We start from the raw sequence: 19377 nt of genomic DNA, 5'->3' as shown, positions 1-19377 counted from the left end.
CTGTTCCAGTAGGGCATTTGTTTTACAGAAAGCACGCAACAGAGCTTCTGAATACATTGTCCTGCAAGGTCAGAAGTCTATTCCCACGATTGTAATCTGTAACAGCTGCAAGCTCCCCGGAGTTGGTTACAGTTTCACAGTCTCCCTCTAGGGGGAAAACTTCTATTTGTTCTTTCCTTTTTCAAATATTTTGTCAATATTTGTTCCTTTAAAATGCGAAGGGGAACAATGGAATCAATGTTTCTCTTCTTATAGCTATCTGTCAAAAACGTTTTCTCTCTGGTCAATGGGCTTCAAAAAACGTCAGTCCTGACACCCCGCTCCAGGATCAGGACAGTGGAAAGTTACTTTACTTTACACTCACTTCTGCAGGTTTAAACAGTCCGAAAAAAATCCCCCCTCTTCTCCTGCTTCCGAAGGGGGGTTCAACAATTTTAAATGATGAAAGTTAATCTTTTACAAGCGATTTTCTGAGCTCTAGTTTGCCATGTCTTTGCTTTAATCTATCTACAAGAAACGGAAGGCTGACTTCCTGTTTAGACCTTCCCGTTTCAGTGCCAAATTGAGGTAAACTTTTAAGTCCAATTTTCCTTTCTGCTCGCAAGTCCTTATTTAAAGTCCAATTGTCCGAAATTTAAGTACTCATGGGTGATTATTTTAGAAGCCAAATTGTCCCAGGAAAAAGGCAGCGCTCTCCGGCAACGGCTGTGCGGCTTCGCTCCACGGAAGAAGCAGTTGACTCTTAGCACCGCGTCACTTCCCCCTCTTCGCTCCGGAGCCCGTTAGTGGGTTCTTTTGCGGGTTGGGGGGGCACTAAAGGTGCCCGCCGAGTCCCATGGTCACAGGCTTCATCTGCCTGTGATTTTTTCGCCGTAGCGGAAAAGACCTGTTTCGCGTGGAGCTAGTCCCTCCAGATCAGAGGGAGTCCGCCATTGCCGATGGCGCCACCCCGGAAGTCCGTTTGCCATGCCATTTAATTCATCTTCTATTTGTCATTCTCGTACTCCCAATATTAAAATGCCGCGAGCATGTCAAAGTCCAGGATCTAAAGAACACTTTGAAGAATATGGAAGTGCTTCCTCAAATTCACTGGTTTCGCTCATCCCCCATCCCCAACCAGATGCAGCTCCTCATGCTTAATGGGAGGTAGCACCCCCAATTTCCTTGAGATTTAGGAGCAGTTTCTAAGAGGCTACAGGGAGCTGCTTCAGTAAAGGGGGCCTCAGAAGCTTTACTGTGCATGTGGGGCTCACCCCACAGTAGTCAATGCCTTTGAGTTCTTTAGAGTGTTCTTCTGTAAATGCAAGGAACTCAGGCGATGAAAGAGCAAGTGAGTAAAGCCATATTTCTTGCAAACCAATTATTAAGGCTGTTTGGTTTTGGGGTGCAAACGGTATTTCCAAAGGCCCCTTCATTTCAAGACTCACCTACTAATAACTAAAAAGAACTCAACTGGCAGATTTATGAATCAATTACTACATGTACTCTGAAAGGTCTTCTTGATACTTGCACCTAGAGTTTCAGCATCAACAATCTGAATAGTGACTCGGTTTCCTCTACAGCCATTGTCCTCCAATTCAAACTCTTATCTCCAGTATTTATGGCAATATTCACTCCTGGCCCATGTGCATTACAAACTAGCCCATCAATAACTTCAGGCAATCTTGCTAGCAAACAAATGCAATTTCGCCCAAGTCAGACGGTCAACTTTCCTCCCCTCATTGTGACCCTAATATACTATGGGGATAGGTCTTGTCTCATGAAGCAGCAAAAAACGTCTTTCAGCGCATGAGAAATTTAAGACGATTAAAAGATACATGATAAAAGTTGCTTACAAAGTTACCAAAGGGAAAAGCAATAGCAGAAGTTACCAATCACTGGTTTGGTCTTTTATGCCAACACAGCGTACATGTAAGAAAGATGCATTCTGCGCAATGTGCCCTAAACACATTAGGGATTAGGAAATGTAGCTAAATCTTAGCCTAATTGTTAAAAAGCAGTATTTACCTTTGTTTCTGCCAGCCATCGATGAGGGTCATTCTGTACCCCAGGTGTAAGTGATATTGCCTAAATCATATTTGAAAATGAACAAAATGGTATATTAATACACAAGGCTAGGTAAAAATGCCAATTAAAATGCCAATTTTAGTCTAAGTAATTCTTCAATAGGTCTGAGCAACTTATTCCTGTAGCAAGCCTAATTGTTGGGTATAGTAGGACATCTCCCAAAAAGACTTTTTTTGTAACCTGAGGAAAGGCAGGGGGAGAGAGAGAGAGATTATTTATTTATTTTACACAAAAAGTGTAACAACAGAAACCTCAATTTAACCATTTGTAACAATTTAATTATTTTATATATATATATATATATATATACAGTGGTGCCTCACAAGACGAAATTAATTCGTTCCGCGAGTTTTGTCGTCTTGTGATTTTTTTCGTCTTGCGAAGCACGGTGTCGGGAAAGTTTTGGAAAAGCTTCAAAAATCATCAAAGTCTTTAAAAACCTCAAAAAAGGCTACCACACCGCGTTCTATGAGTTGCTCCTCGAAGTCAAGTCGCAACTGTATTAACGGTGTTAAGAAAAAGGAAACAAACTTGCAAGACGTTTCCGTCTTGCGAAGCAAGCCCATAGCGAAAATCGTCTTGCGAAGCAGCTCAAAAAACAAAAAACCCTTTTGTCTAGCGAGTTTTTTGTCTTGCGAGGCATTCGTCTTGCGAGGTACCACTGTATATAATTGTTTGTGCATGACTTTGTAGCAATTTATTATTGTCATTGTGATGGTGGTGATACCATCTTGTTGTTGTTGATTAGATTTGTCACTTTTGTTCCCCTGATGGATAATATTTCAAATTATGTAAAAAAATAAAATAGAAAGGGCAGCTTTTAAACTACCTCTGAAAGGGTTAAGAAAAAGTTAATCACATGCTGCTATAAATAGGTTTTTATGAGGTTTCCCTGACATGCTTCAGAAAGCGGGGGGGGGGGGGTTGTACCCAGTGCATGTGTAATAAGAATAAAAAAACCTGGTATACTTTTGGCTTGTGTGCATGCTTATTTTGGTTTTTTAATAGTCATTAAATATAAAATTTGATGATTTGCACTCAATTAAGTTCCACTCAAAGTAGCCCACTGAAATTATTGAACCTATTTTTTCACACAAATTAATTTAAATGAGCCTACTCTGAAGTATGACTAGCATTCGCTTCATGATCCGCTAAAGCAGCATGGCTCCATTATGTGTGTCTAGCGTTGGTAAGCATCATCTTTCTTAAGAGCACAAACTGCTTGACACAAAAAGGAAATCACTCACAGCACGAATGGGCTAGGGCTATTGGATCCTATTTCAATATACAAATATCATTTAGAAAGGAAAACAGTGAGGTGACTAACGTAAGAGCAGCAAACTATGTTTTTCTATGTGCATTTGGTCCCACCCTATTCTTCTGAAACATTTTGTGTTCTGAATTGCTGTAACATGCCCTGGGACCTTGTAGAAACAATAGCAATAATAACAGCCACAGTCTGTCAGAGAGGTTATGCAACACTGGTCAGGAGCAATAGGCTGCCATTTGTTACAGGGACCCACTACTAACCTAAAACATGCACTTCTCTTAATGGCACGGCTTACACACAAAGCAGATAAGATAGTAAAACTGTTCCAGGGCTGTATTGGTTTATAGTATAGATGGGAAGATCACATGAGCAAAAGCTCAACTACACATTAAGCTTCCTGTATACAGAAAATTAGATGTCAGGAAGAATTCATGTCAGCCTAAGCTTTTCTTTGATGTACCAGCTTTATATGTAAGGGGTTTTTTCATTCAACCATGCAATCCTTGACCTGCAGTCTTAAATTTTACTACCTCCTCTACCATTTGCATGAGCTAGGCTGAATAAAGCTGATGGTATCGGCCAACAAGTTAGATACAAATGAATTATTGAGACATATTTCTAAAATAGCAATTGCATTTTTTTTAAGGCAGATTATCAAGTGCAACTCCTAATCTTCTGTTTCATAAAACATCTACATCAAGAGTAAGTTTAGCAAGCAGCCATGAATAAAATGTTATGTCCATGTAATTAACAAGATTAAAATCTAAGGCCAACTGAAAACTCATAGTTACTGTGAATTTCTCCACTGAATCCCTTGCGAGGACTTCACAAGCTGCATCAATTTCACTTCCTATCATAGAGAGGATGGATTCCTGTTCATTTTGCAGGCTTCTCAGTTGATCATGAAGATGTAATCTGTCTTCTTCTATCCTTCTTAAGTGATCATCTTCTCCCAATGTCCTTTTATTCTAAAACAAAAAATAATATCATATGAACTAAAAGTTCTTCTGTCAGTTAATATCTGAACTTCCAAAACAGTGAGAAACCATAACGCACAAGCACATCTATGCTTCTGGGGAGGGTGGAGAGAAATCAATGCTGTGCACTTGTCATAAGGAATAACTGAACATGCTGTGCCCAAAATAGCCTACAATTGATGGGATGTGTCCTTTTGCTAGAATTGCATTTGGTAGTGAAAAACTTGACCAAGAAGGGGTATGAGAGAAAAGTGCAGGGGAGAATAATTTTTAAGTTGCCACATTAGCAAGTCAAAGTCAAACGTTCAGCAGAGTTGCTCTGTCCACACTACAGTCAAACCCCAAGGAGCTGTCAGATAGATTTCATTTAAAACTGCATACCAAAAGAACAGTTCAAGCATCCAAACTCCTTCTGCAACTTTCCTGACTGCAAGTCAGAAACACGTAGAAACAGAAGTAGGAATAACTTGTGTGATGATTCCCATTGGAAAATACGTACAACTTTCCTTGTATGCATGGATCTGAGAAAATGGTATTTCAAAATGAAAAGCAAGCCTTATGCCCATATATTACATTGGATTTTCAACACTTATTGACACTTCCCCCCCCGCCCGCATTTTAGAATTTGAGATCAGACCCTACTGCATCCCTAGATCAAGGAGCCAATGGGATCTGATCTGGTTCAGACTGGCCTGAATCAAGTCAGCCTGTTTCCTAAATTGTTTAGTAAACAGCTTGGCCTAAGCAGAAGAAAGTCAACTCAAGTCTGGGGGATCTCTCTCATCATTAACAGAGGCTAAAGGTTAAGACCTATAAACTAAACAGAAGATACCTGGAGGCATTGAGAGATGGATGAGACTTAGACACATTGATTCAGATTTCAACATTTTTGCCCAGGCTTTCGGAGAATAGGAAGGTGAATTGGGCATCTGTATTTCTATTACTGCTATTGCATTTATTTCTCACTGAATTTGTTAATTCCCTCCCTGCAGTTTTAATCTTACTGTCTAATTTTTTGTTTGACTCTGTATATTTCTTCCCTTGGACCTTTGGTCGAAAAGGGCGGATTATAAATACTACTAGTAAGGTAAGGTAAAAAGGTGAAGGACCCCTGGGCAGTTAAGTCCAGTCAAAGGCAACTATGGGGTGTGGCGCTTATCTCGCTTCAGGCAAAGGGAGCCGGCCTTTGTCCACAGACAACTTTCCAGGTCATGTGACCAGCATGACTAAACCGCTACTGGCGCACAGAGGACAGTGATGAGTGCCAGAGTGCACAGAAATGCTGTTTACCTTCCCGCCACAGCGGTACCTATTTATCTACTTGCACTGGTACACTGGTTCACTGGTTGACAGAAGATGGGACAGAGCAACAGGAGCTCACCCCATCGCGTGGATTCAAACTGCTGACCTTTTGACTAGCAGTAGAAGTAATAATAATAATAATAATAATAATAATAATAATAATAATAATATCTGGGTTGCTGAAAATGGATGAAAACATGAAAACAAGGGTTTCACTGCTATCAACATGTTCTCTGCTAAAGGCCTTAATCCATTATTTGTGGGCAACTACAGCCAAACAGATTCCTAGAACCCTATAATTTTAGGCCAAGTATGCTACCGGCAAACACCAGCCTAGTTAATTAAAGACCCCACACTCACCAACATACATACACAACAAAGGCAGAGGGCTGTATTCCTCCAGGAGGTCAGGACCTTTCCACTTCAACCACTGTACAGTATTTATTATGTTAGTGGATCAGAGTTAAGCTGGCATTTGAGTGCTAAGGAAAGTTGAGCCAAAGTGGAAAACACAACATCAGGGAATAAATGAGTTGGAAAAGAGCCAGCATCACTTAGGCAGCCTCAGTCAGAAGCAGTAGCATGCAGGGAGAACAGGATGGGAGCCTTTATTGTAGCAGCTTGGTTTGCCTTTATTTCTTTCAGAGTTGGCAAGGAGAGTCGCAGTTGTTGGTCTTCTTTGTAAATTCTTCCATCTAGCAAATAAGCAGAACCTAGAGAGCAAATCCTGCCTAACATCTGAAGATTTATCCAAAAGCAAAATGATTTAATTTTACACTTCATTGCTGAGGTTTGCTCTCAATTGACATCTTTCATCTGAGATGACAACTGCCCGAACCACACGACGGCTTAGTTTAAAGCGTCAGCAAAATATTAACAAAGCAACCCTATCCCTGAAATATAGAACTGCAGCAGCAGCACCAGGAGAAGGAGGAATAATCAGGGCCATTTGGGACATGATGGGGGAAGGAGTGGAGCTCATTCAGAATCCTATCCTTTGGTCTGTCTTCAGTGGCATTTTCTGCACCTGCATAATAAATTTTGCCTACAAAAGTGGGGGGGGGGGGGACCAAATTATTGGCTCAAAGCTCTGCCCTCAAAAGTTACACAGGACGACACAATTCCAAGTAATTCAGCAGTCAGTCACAGCACATTATCAGCAACATATAAGCCTCAGCTAAGAACACGGACACCACCACCCTGCGGCCATATCCGCAGAACCAGGAATATATGATCAGGGACAGTGATAGGGAACCTTGAAGAAAAGAAGCATTTTGCACAAACAATTAATAGCCAAGGTCAACAATGAAGGAGAAACAAAGAGAAAGAAAACAAGGGATTCGGGGCCACCCACTGGAACAGCAAGAATTCTCCTCTCCTTCAATTTTTCCACCTTAGTTGGTCATTAGAAGAACTTGTAACTAAGAATTAGTACCAGAGTTTGCTTACTTCTGACTCCCTCCTAAATGGGTTTCTCTTTTACATTGCCTTTTTAGATTGTAGGCCTGAGAGCAGAGACGGTAGTGCTTTCTAATCCACCCCGGGAACCTTTTTTGGCTGTAGAAAAGGGCAAAAGGATCTGTCAGTGAACCAAGAAGACTGGCCTGCTGCAGAGCAGGCCCACCCCCACCCCAGTCCCCAGTAATAATGAATCTAAACAAACCAAGTTGCACAACACTTCGGTTACACATTTTGCTATCCCAAGTCAAATTGCTGCTTATCTTGGGTTAGTAAGTGTCCCAAAACAAAGCCATGTGTGTGGTGACTGAAGATGAGCACTTAAGTCTGTTTCCTTGGATCACTTTTTCATGTGAAAAACACCATGGTCCATTTTTACTCCAGTATTTTCCACTAGCTGGGACAACAACAACAAAGCACCCCATGGCAAAGATTAATAGAGTTCTTGGAATATTTTGTTGCCCAGGCGCTTTTTTTTCTTTCTTTCAAAAAGAAAATTTTGTATGATTATTTCAACCTGCTTTCCTGATCACTTTTTTTTTGGGGGGGGGGGGAAATAACAGGTTATATTGGCTGTGAGGGACGGGGAAGCAAGTACAGGAATCAAGTGATTTCTTGGGATATTTTACGTCCCAGACACTTTTAGTTTACAGCAGGAAAACTGTAAATGGTGTGAGGCTAAAATATGGAAAGACAGTTTCCTGTGCAGGTGACAATACCCTGGTAACAACACACATAACGTAACAGGCTGTTTTTGACTATGTAATTTCTATTTCAAACACAATTCAACATACAATTCTCATGAAGTGTAATTCCATAAACCAACACATCATGCAAACAGAACATATCAAGAGAAATTAAAGTCCAAAGGATGGTCAGGAGATAAAGTCCATTCAGTTCCTAAATCAGTGACAATATCCTAGCACTGAAGCACTGTGCTGTATAAAGTCTGCAGCAAAATGCACACTCGATGTAATTAAATTAAAAAAGCAATTAAATTAAAAGAAACAGAGCACTATCACCACCAATAATGCTTCAATTTTGAAAGCAGGGAAGTAATTGGCAGGTACAACAAGAAAGACTACAAACAGGTGCATTGAAGGAATTGTTATTAGGCACTCTAGATCAGGGAAGCCATTTGACTATAGACCAGAGCAGCTCACACTGTCTGGGAAAAGATGATTCCACATATATCTTCAGCTATTTAAACGAAAGGAAGGTTTGTCTATACCAGCACCAACCAGGGCACGTTGTCACCTTTGAAAGTGCTTTGACCCCAACAACAGGCCTGCCCAGCAGCTGGTATCACACAAGGTGGGGCAGGAGAAGAAGAATCATGTATGCATCCCCATCTATGTTACTGGGGGAAGGGGAATAGCACAAAACTTAACATTAAAGCATCTCCTTAATAGAATATAAGCTGCTGAAAGATAGAGTTAAGGTAAAAGAAACAACAACAACAACAACAACAGCTGTATACCCTACTAAGGCTTTTTGATGTTCTTGAAATAATATTTATGGTAACAATATAAACCAGAAAGAGAAGTTGAAAGGAATCAAACATCCTGTCTACGGATGAGGTTTCTCCCAATTCTAGAATTCTTTTCCTTCTGAAGCCTAAGATATTATCTGGTCATATTTTTGGCCACTAATGAATACTTCATGTTGAAACACATCTGGCCTTTTTGTGTGCTCACACACACACAAAGTCTACTTTAACTTGATTTTTCAGCAGAAAGAATAATAGCACCAAAGAACTTATGACGTTTTCTGTGATCCAATAGAAGTCCCAGTAAAAGCCAAAACTTCAGTGATAGTAGACAATAAGTGATTACTTATCATTGTAGCATAAGAGAGCCCTGCTGGATTAGACTGAAGGACTAGTCAGTCCATGTTTTCCATACTGACCAACCCAATGCCTTTGGGAAGCCCCCAAACAGGAGAATAGCTCAATTCCACACACAAATACAGAAATAAAATCATTGACAATGGATCATCACCATGATGGTCACTTTTAATATTCACTAGATGCAATGGAGATTGTGATAATTGATCGTCTCCTGCATTTTAGACACTGATGTAACACTGAAATCTGCCCAATGTTATAATGGAAGCGGATGTTGCTGCAGGATGGAAAAAGAGAAGACCTCAAAGGGATTTCATGTACGTCATATAATCGTATTTGCCAATTGCTCTTATAGACTGACTTGTTTGTTTTAGAAAAGTACAGCCCTGATATGCATGTGGGGAGAAACCCCAAAGGCTTTCGCTTGCATATTTTGGATGGGGTCAATGGTTCAGTTTCTCCCAATTGCTTGTGAGGGACTTTTTCCCCTACAACATTTAATAAGTAAAGTTAAACAGCTCTCAAACAAAATGAAAAACAGAATGTGAACACTCGTTTGACATTTTCTCATTTAATAGATTTTTCTTTGACATTATAAAAGAGCTAGTCCTGAGCAGCTGCTCAGATCAGATCCAAAGAATACAACCGTAAGGATCCAATCATCTCTCGCTCTCTCTCTTTTCCCTTTTTGTTTTTTACCCAAATAAATATTTTGATTTGGTAAAAATGGAATCCGTGCTCTCATGTTCTCTCTTTAATTACGTCCATGCAGCAAGAAGAGTCATCAGAATGCCTGTCATCAGAAAGTGCAAATCAAAACACAGCTTGGCCGTGTCAGTCTTTGGGAACGGAAATGGTTGGTATGTACCGACACAACTTTATTTCCAAGCCAAAGCTTTAAGCAACCTTTTGGTTGTATAATGGCCTGGAGAACACAGAAAACCGTAAGCATCTTCTGTTGGGGTGCTATCTCTGAGTCTTTCAAATTACAGGATGAACCTACATTTTATTAAAAGAGGGCAGAATGTTTTTGTTCAAAGCTTTCAACTGGAACATCACATTATTCATTTGTCACGTCCTGCTAATATACTTGGAGCCCGTTAAATTCTGTCGCCTATTCCTGCCACCTCCCGCAGAATGTTTAATAAGGAATCATGTTCAAAAGCATTACCAGAAGTTTTAAAGTAGAATGTGCTGGTGCAGAGTAAAGAGGTTTGGTGTTACAAGCAGACAAAGCACATCTTCTGCAATGCACAGCTTTCTTGGAAAGCACCAAAAAACAAGGAATAACATGCTTGGAAGAAAACAAAGAACAGGCGAAAAACTGGTGACTAAACAAATGAACAGCAGAGAAGGTGGCAAAGCTTTTAGTGCGCAACAGATTTAATAGGGAGCAAACTGAAGTCTTTTAGAGAAAAAGGTTGATATGCACAGAGAAGTCAAAGAAAGGCAAGCCAGAAAGACTTCTTTAAATGCTTGTTTGGTGTGCAGAGTTCAAGGCGTTCTGATCACTCCAGTACTTCCTGCAAAACTTTAGATATTCTCCCCCTCCATGGGATCAGATTCAATTGGGATTGCAAAGGTTTTGTTCACTTCAAGGTTAACTTGGGGAACTCCAGTTATCCCCCCACATCCAAATGAGGTTGAAGCTATCATTGTAGCAAGAGGGAAATAATTGCTCAGAAAGTGTTAGTGTTGCCCAAAAGAGACCTGTTGGAACGTAATGTAAAAGCGCTGTCTAAAATGTATAAAATATTATTGGAATGGGAGACAAAGGATGAGCAAGTAAAATCTTCAATGATACATTGGTCAATAGATATTGGTCATTATATAGACATGGAAGCATGGGAACGACTGTGGAATATGGATATAAAATTTACAGCATGTTATGGTTTAAGAGAAAATGATATGAAAATGATATATTGATGGTATCTAGCACCGAGTAAACTGTCAAAAATGTATAAATCTCAATCAAATAAGTGTTGGAAATGCAAAGAGAAAGAAGGTATTTTTTATCATATGCGCTGGTCTTCTTGTAAGGTTAAGGCTTACTGGGAAATGATATATAATGAAATGAAAAGGATGTTTAAAATAACATTCGTAAAAAAACCCAGACGCTATTCTCTTGGGAACTATAGGGATAGAACTACCTAAAATGTATAGAAATTTATTCATGTATGCGACTGCAGCAGCAAGAATGTTACTTGCCCAAAAATGGAAAGAAGAAGAAGTCTCAGCAAAGGAAGAATGGATACAAAAACTTGTGGAATATGCAGAAATGGTGAATAAGAAATCAAGATCACAAACTTTTTATAAAAGAATGGAAATGGTTTATTGAATATTTACAGATCAATTGTAAACAGAGAAAAACATTGGCAGGACTCTTGTAATAACCTGCAGTTTCGTAAGAATGCATATTTAAAGAAGATGAATAAATGAACAAATTAAGTTAATTTGGATATGCAGAAGACATTAAAAATAAATTTAGGAACCGCAGAAAGTGGGGGAAGGAAGTCAAGTTTTGAAATGTCAAAATGATTGTAAAATCAGTGAAATGTATAAATCAGAAAAGTATAAATAATTTTGGGGGGGGGGGAGTGTTGCTATTGCATGCTCCCAAAAGTGTCATTACTGTATACGACACCACAAACCAGCATGATCACCACCAAGAAGTTCACAAACAATCTGTGCCCAAAATTAATTCATTAAAGGAGAAAATATTAAAATACTCCAGAGTTCCCAACAAAATTCTAACATACACATTCAGGGTGGGGTGGGGTGATGGGACAGAAAACAATATACATTTATTAAATTTGATCATTCACATATCCAAATAGTGGCAGAGTTGGGCCACCAGCCAAAGATGGTGGAAGGCAATCTGCGCTACCAGGGGCACCTGAGCTTCAAGTAACAGCAACAAATCCATAAACACCCCCAAGTTATGTACTAGCTCCTTAAGAGGCAGTGAAACCCCATCCAGAGCAGGCAACCTCCCATCCATCCAGTCTAGGGAATCGCCTACTGACAGTGCCTCAGTATTATCCAGATTGAGCTTCAGTTTAATGGATCTCATCCAGTTCATTACTGAGGCATTTCCAGTTCTACAGCAGATCATCTGTGTTCTAGATTGGGTTCTAAAGCGGCAGGAGTAGTTTTCGATTATTTATTCTTGCTTTCCAAGTTGCTTTGGCGAGGTTTGCATTTGTAGCTTAAATTCCTTGCCTGTGACATGCAGCATGTCATCATCCGGATGATAAGGGCTAACCTGCAAATAGCAATTGGTTATAAGGGAATTGATCTTAGCACCGACACTTGGACTAGTTTAAATTCAGGGCCCCTCTTAACCTCCTTAGCTTTGCCAATGAAGTCATATAATCTGGTTCCTCCAGACTGTTTCTCAAAGTGCATGGGCTGCTAGAAGTTTGAGGAATGTCTGCTTTGCATGCTAAAATTACTTATGTGCATATATATATATATATATATATATATATATATATATTTGCTGTTTTCCTCATCAGCAAATTGACATCATATAACATATCAGGACCCAAAACTATATCATGCCAGGGGCACGCCCACCATTTTGTTGCACATCTTTTTTACAGAGCTTTTTAAAAAAAAATAATAATAAAGATGGGGAAAGAAATAGTAAATCAGAACAATGTCAGGCATAGAGAGACAGAGAGATAGAAAAGATGGAAAACGAGAGAGATGACATATATAGCAAAAAAGCAGAGAACTGGGTGCTAAAAGGTGGGTCCTAGCCTAAAGAAGCTGAACTCTACCTTTTCATCCAGTTCTTGTTTCATCAGTTGGTATTTTCGCCTAAATTTTGAATTTTCTTCTTCCTTCTGGCTTAGCTCCTCCAGCAGCTTATCACACTCAATTTTCATCTTTTCTACCTGTCGGCGATGAGCTTTTACCAAATTTCTTTCTTCTACAAGCTCTGCCTGTTGGGAATAAGCAAAACAAAGAACAAAGTTGACCATGCTTATTTAAGTTCCCAACTTCTTGGCCAACTTTCATGAAACAATTTTAATGAGGGAGGGTTTCATAGAGATTTATCTGAAGGAAGCCTCTTACTTGAAACCCACATCACATATCAAATGGCACCGTAACTGTTTATCATCAGGTAGCTTTATTGCTATATAATATACGTGTATATTGACTGTTCTATCTGTTAAGTTCTGTCTTTCTCCTTCTGCTGAAAATATGGCTGTCCATGTCTCTCCAACATTTTCTCCTGCCACATTGGCCCCAAAGAGTTTTTCTTTACAGTAACCTGATAGTAACTCTGTACACTAACATATGGCTGACAAGAAAGCAGATGAGACCCCAAAGGATGTCCATTCTCATGAAGGAGAAGGGATGGAGCTATGCAGAAATGTCAGACGGAAACAGTTCTTGCTTACTAGCAGGTTGGAAAACAGGATTGAAATAACCTAATATTCTATTATTGATAAATAAAATTACAAAAAATCCTTCCAGTAGCACCTTTAAGACCAACTAAGTTAGTTCTTGGTATGAGCTTTCGTGTGCAAGCACACTTCTTCTGAAGAAGTGTGCTTGCACACGAAAGCTCATACCAAGAACTAACTTAGTTGGTCTTAAAGGTGCTACTGGAAGGATTTTTTTTATTTTGACTATGGCAGACCAACACGGCTACCTATCTGTAAATAAAATTACGTTTTCTATCAGTAATCCCATATTTATTAATCCAATAGTTAGTTTACATAATCCAGGAAAACTGGTGTTTTAATTCTGTTCATGCTGTTCTCTAAAATATCAACTTACAGGATCAAACTACATAACAGAGACTTCTGGCAATAGATATATCCTTCCCAGTCTCTGCAAGCAATCCAGATTGTTTTGCACGGCATTAACAGATTTGACCACATGCTGCTCCTCAGTATAGTTCTTGTGTTGCACAAAAATGTCACTTTGTATTTGCCACCTACTCCATGCCCACTCTCAGCCATTGCTTTAAAAAAATGTCCAGAATGAGATCACACAAGCTATTCGCCATGTCTGTGCAAAATGCTAAACTACAGTTCGGCGCTAAAAGCATGAGAAGAAAATAGCTGCCACAAACCCCAGACTCATGCGCTGCCCCCTCCTCATGGTTACCTTTTCCTGTAAAGTTTTAAACTAATCAAGAGATCATGCATTCTACCAGGTGGGAGCAGGGGAACCATGTGGACAGGGTGCACCCTGCATGAATAGCTCTGGGACCAGAAGACTAGGCTACCAAAGAAAAAGCAACAATGTCCTTCAGCTTCTCTGGGCTTGTCCATGATTCTCTGGAACCTTAAAACAATCACTCTTTGTGGGTGGTTACCTGGAGCTGTGATTAGTATCCAGGAGTTGGACAAAAGGTGGACATAAACTAAAGCACATTCTGCACACGCAGAACCTCATTTTGCATTTTGAGTGGTTAGGAGGACCTCTAGGAGAAACAGCATTCAATTCATTCAGTGCATCCCAGCATCATCAACAAGGCAAATCTGTATCCTGAACCAGGTAACTGCTATCTTTGGTGATGTTACAAAGTAAAAGAGAGGGTAGATCCAGGTGTCCATACAATGGGAAAGGGGAATTGTCTTTATCCTTCCCCACGATGTATAACCTCCCTTCTGGTTCCCCTAAAAATCACACTGGTCGCTGAGTAAGCAAGTGCCACATTCACTTATTTATGCATCCAATCTACCATTTTATTACATGCACCAGAGTCTTAAGGACATCAAGTAAATGCCTGTAAGAGAAAGTATTTTACGTGGCAGCATGTATGGTATCAACATCCTCTGGCCATTAACAAGTGCACTCAATATTATTTTACAGAGAAGAAATATTTTAGTGAAATGGAGAAAACTAACAAAGCAAGTATCAGAGAACAAAGAGATGCAGGCTGAAGAGACTATTACAACTTTGGTTGTTATTGAAAATGGAAAGTAGCTATGATGGTGTAGAGGATATATGTGGAATGGGCTGTCACTTATGTTTGTCATTCTATGCCCAGCAGTATAACCACTACCTGGAAAAATTAAACTGTTCTGCAACTGGTATGTTCTGGTCTATTCTACATCTGTATTCCACAGTTTTGCAAAAGAAGAGAATGTGGTATTGAGCATAGGTTTGGCTCTTTGTGAATATCAGCTTCAATCTGTGTTTTTTTGGGTTGGGAGGGTTGGTTGTTTTTATTTTTTAAAAAACAAGCTTCTAGGAAGGGGAGACAATGCCTAGTGAATTATCAAAAGCAATAGGGGTGGCTGGGTAAAATTTCCAGAAGTCAAGGGCAGGGCTTTAATGATCTTGGTCTCTTCCCATGATTAGCCAAACCAGAATAAATGATGCAACGTAGTTATAAATGCATAATAAATGATGCAAATAGGAACTCTTATATCCCCTGAGCACAAAAACCTTGTAGGAAGGAAGATGTGCATGTAGGAAGACTGTTGAAGGCCAGGGATAAACAAAATCAACCTTTGATACTGGCCAACATACCACATCTATTTGGAATGGGTTCTCTCTCTTTTTTTCCTTTCTTTTTTATTGCTCAAGACTACATGTTTCACAAGAATGCAGAACCTGTTCAAGGAGCAAATGGCCAATTTTAAATTGAATAGTTCACACTTCCACTACCTTCTACACAAACCCAGGTACATTATCCAAAAGGTGGGGAGAGATATGCAAAGCTGACTAGCCTACAGGTACCTTGAATTTTTCAATGTGACCAGCTGCTTCTTCCTTTTCTTGGCTGAACAGCTTCATAATCTCTTGGACACGTTGGTCATGTTTGGTTTTCACCCGCTGCAACTCTGACTGAAGCTCTGCTAGCTCCTGCTGGTGGACATCTCGCTCCAACTTCAGTTGCTGACTGACTGTAGTCATTTCTTCCTGGCTAGACTCCTGCTGTTGCTTGAGATCCATCAGGGTCTTGCGCATCTCCTTCTTGGATTTCTCGTCGTCTGCCATGCGGCTGGTCAGTTCAGCCCGAATTGCACTCAGGTTTTTTATAACAGCCTGCATCTCCAACAGTTTCCCCTGGTCCTTTTCATGGATCGTGTTAATGGTGGCAAGCTCTTCCTCTAAATGTTGCTTTTCAGTTCTTAGCTGGCTCAGCGTTAGGCCCTGCTGTCGCAGCTCACCCTCTAGTCTCTCTGCAGTTTCTCTGACATCCCTGATTTCTTGTTCAAGAGCCATCTGAACCGATCTGGTTTCTCTGAGCTTCACTTCTTTGCAGTGAAGTTCCTCTTCTTGCTTGGCCCTCTTCTCAAGAACATCACTCAGCTCCTTCTGAAGGTTTTCCACCTGATGCATAGCTGAAAGAAGCTGACTTTTTAAGTCATCCCTTTCCTTATGGACCTGCAATTCAAAAGAGCAGTAGAGAACTGGAAAAAAGTATCAAGAGACACATGGACTTCTACTACAGCATGAGGGACACAATTTTTTTCCAGCCCAAAAGCTGCATTCCCTTCACAGGCAACCTTGCAGGGGCCACATGTAAGTGGAGACTAGGGCCAGATGTAAAAGTAGGTAGAGTAACAAAGGGGATTCTTACCTTTGTACAACAAGTATATTCCAGCCATGGACAAGTCTGAGGTTTCTACACACCCACACATTTCTCCATCAATGGCATTATAGGGCAGAATAGAGCTGATGGGGGGGGTGGCCTGAAAGAGGGGGTGTGGCCTTGAAAGAGTCACAAGGGCTGAACAAGGTGTCCTACGGAGCCACATTTGGCCCTGGAGCCTGAGACTCCCCACCTCTATACCATAGCGGGGAAATGGCCCAGACCAGCACTGTGGAGAAAGAAGACCACCACAACAAAGAGAAGAACACCAGTGTCCTTTCCCATAAATTTAAGCAGCAGCTGAATTTTGCCACTGTCTGAAAACCTCTTTACTAATGGAAGGATGTCACAACCAAACTATGAAAAGGAGAAGAAACACTACAAAGTGGTATGGAATCCAAGAGGCACACTGGTAATGAAAAGAGGCGTATGGCTCCCCTTTTATATAATATCATTTACAAGTCATGCTTGGAACTTGAAGGGCAGGCATAAACCCCTAAAATAAGCACCGTACATAAATCTGTACAGTTATCCACTCCCCATTATTCATATTATGGTTCAAGATAACCTATTTGTATACAAACATATGCAAATATATACATATAACACAGTGCAACTGCCCAGATTTTTAACCACCCATATCCTGGTGTGGCTTCTTTTAAAAAAAAATGGGTTTTGATTTTACAATTGTATTTACTTGTTTATTATTGCTTACTTTACTGATTTTGAGAGAGTTATGTGGTGCCCTGCTGTCAGAAGTCACCCAAAGTAAAGAACAGTAAATGATCATAAAATCCATTAGGAAGAGTAATAGCAGAACAAAATACAACCTGTTCTGATGGTTTTTAAGGTTGATTTCATTCCTTTAACTATTGTTTACCACTTTTAATATTATGACAAACAGATAAAGCAATATTACATTTAAATGCATAAATATTTTATCCCTCCCTTGAACCCACTCCTTCGCAACACCTTGCATTACAGGCCGCTGCTTAAACTTGGGTTGAAGTCAAAGGCTCACTTCTGTCTCTCCAACCTTCTTTCCTGCCACTGCCTTTCTCTCAAATCCTTAACATTCCTGCAATTCAACTGACTCCCCCCACTGTAGTTACAATCACTGTCGTTATTCTAGATAGACCCTTCCCTCTCAGAAGTCTCAGTTATTTCAGGTTACAGGTTTTCTCTGTACTTTTACCTTAGACAGGCAGCTTTTAAATCCCAGCAAAGGGAATGTGCTTTGACTGGGTATAAAAGAAGTGACTGAGTAATTATAAAGCAGAGATGCAATGAAGTCCACCTACTTGTCACACTTGGCTTGAGCCTCTTGGGGACACAAAACAGCCTTTCCCTGTCAAAACTGTGTCTGGTATGTTGGTTGCTTATTTTCAAATTACAGTGAAATGTTTAATTATTGCTTAGAATCTCCAGTCTCCCAATGGCCATCTGCCACAACTATCCTCCTTTTATGTTTTTACCTTGAAGGTGGAAGGACTAATCTACTATTTTTCACACTGCTAATTTTCCTCCCACGTGTATTATCGCATCAAAAATTGTGCTTCCTCTTTCAGCCTTCGGACGTTACTACTGCCTCTGGACATCATTCAAGAACATTTAATTGAAATGTTCATTGCTATTTTAAATGCTAGTTTTTCAGCAGATTACCCCCCAAAAATGTTTTGTTTTTTTTTAAATATAGCCTGCTGTACAAAAGAGAAAAGTATTATCGCAGAGCTCTTAGCCTGTAAGCACGGCCACCTTGGACTGTTAATCAAACACAATGAAACAAGAAAAGGGGATTCTCAAACAATTCCAGTCATAATATTTGAATTCACTGTTCTGAGAAGGAGAAAAAGACCTGGAAACGCTGTTTTGCCACTGTGAAAGCTGTGTTCTTACTGTTTTGAAGAAGCAAATCAAAGTCTTTGAGAACTGTCAACTTATTCTCTAAAACCTTATTAGTCAGATGAGTGAGCAAACCCTTATCTGTCAGTTCAAATAACTTCTATTAGCACAGTTCCACACTTTATCTGGAAAAGTGCTTGTTGTGCATACATCACCATTTCCTGAAGCAAATACACAAAGGGGCTTGTGGGATTCCTGGAAGCATTGGGCTTGCCACTGTTGAAAACATGGTATTATTAGACCTTTAAGAAGAGCCCTGCTGGATTCTGGAATGGACCAAAGTGTAGCAGAGATACAACTGAGTATACACAACTCCAAACATCCATATACCTGCGACTAGGGATCTAAGACCAATTTGGTTTCCAAGTTACATGAGCAGAGAGTGTGAATGGTTTGAGTACTGTACACATATCTGTCGACACCTTGCAGCAGCATGCTGGCTATTTGCCATGCATGGTTGTAGAGCAACACTTTCAAGCGGGGGGAGGATCTTCAGACCCAGGGAGCGAATGCATTCCTCCAAAGACTGCACCTCTTACCAGCTCTACTCCACACCCTCTTTGGTTGCTTTTGCCTGGCTGGAATATATCCTGAATTGTAGTAACCTGGATGGTGGGTTGTAGAAACCTCTGACTTTTACATGGCTGGAATATAGCCTGCTGTACAAAAGGGAAAAGTCACATCTGTTTCTCCACATACTTTGGTCATGTCCCTCTGGGCATGCCTCTGTTGCCACTTAATACTGGGACACAAGTCCTCAAAATCTGTCCACAATGAAATGTAGCTCTAAGGCTGGTAACATTCTCCCTCCCCTGCTTTAAAGGAACCAAGACCAAAGACTGAATACATCTATTTGGACGAATAAAACTGGGCAAATTTCTAAAAAAAAAAATCAGGTGGTGATTTTTTTGCCTTACATTTCTAGAATTTCTGTTTTTTGCCTTACATTTCTAGAAGACACCATATCAAAGCCAGATTTGATCAT

At 40.1% G+C, this 19377-nt stretch overlaps 1 protein-coding gene across 6 annotated transcripts in view; it reads right to left on the bottom strand.

The window, feature by feature from the left end:
• Positions 1 to 19377, bottom strand: part of CEP128 (centrosomal protein 128) — a 205401-nt gene that overhangs the window by 132303 nt on the left and 53721 nt on the right. For 5 of the 6 annotated variants that reach the window (XM_080974122.1, XM_080974123.1, XM_080974119.1 and 2 more), the window contains exons 14-17: positions 15632 to 16282; positions 12706 to 12870; positions 4129 to 4305; positions 2008 to 2067 (exon numbers count right to left, since the gene is read on the bottom strand). In XM_080974122.1, the coding sequence (XP_080830248.1) occupies positions 2008 to 2067; positions 4129 to 4305; positions 12706 to 12870; positions 15632 to 16282 (1053 nt within the window). The remainder of the gene's footprint in view (positions 1 to 2007; positions 2068 to 4128; positions 4306 to 12705; positions 12871 to 15631; positions 16283 to 19377) is intronic. The other variant, XM_080974124.1, reaches the window with a different exon arrangement.

Source organism: Podarcis pityusensis, assembly GCF_964106645.2.
Source record: "Podarcis pityusensis genome assembly, chromosome: 1".
Taxonomy (NCBI): Eukaryota; Metazoa; Chordata; class Lepidosauria; order Squamata; family Lacertidae; genus Podarcis; species Podarcis pityusensis.
The sequence above is the reverse complement of the archived record's forward strand: the minus strand, read 5'-3'. Positions and strand labels throughout refer to the sequence as shown.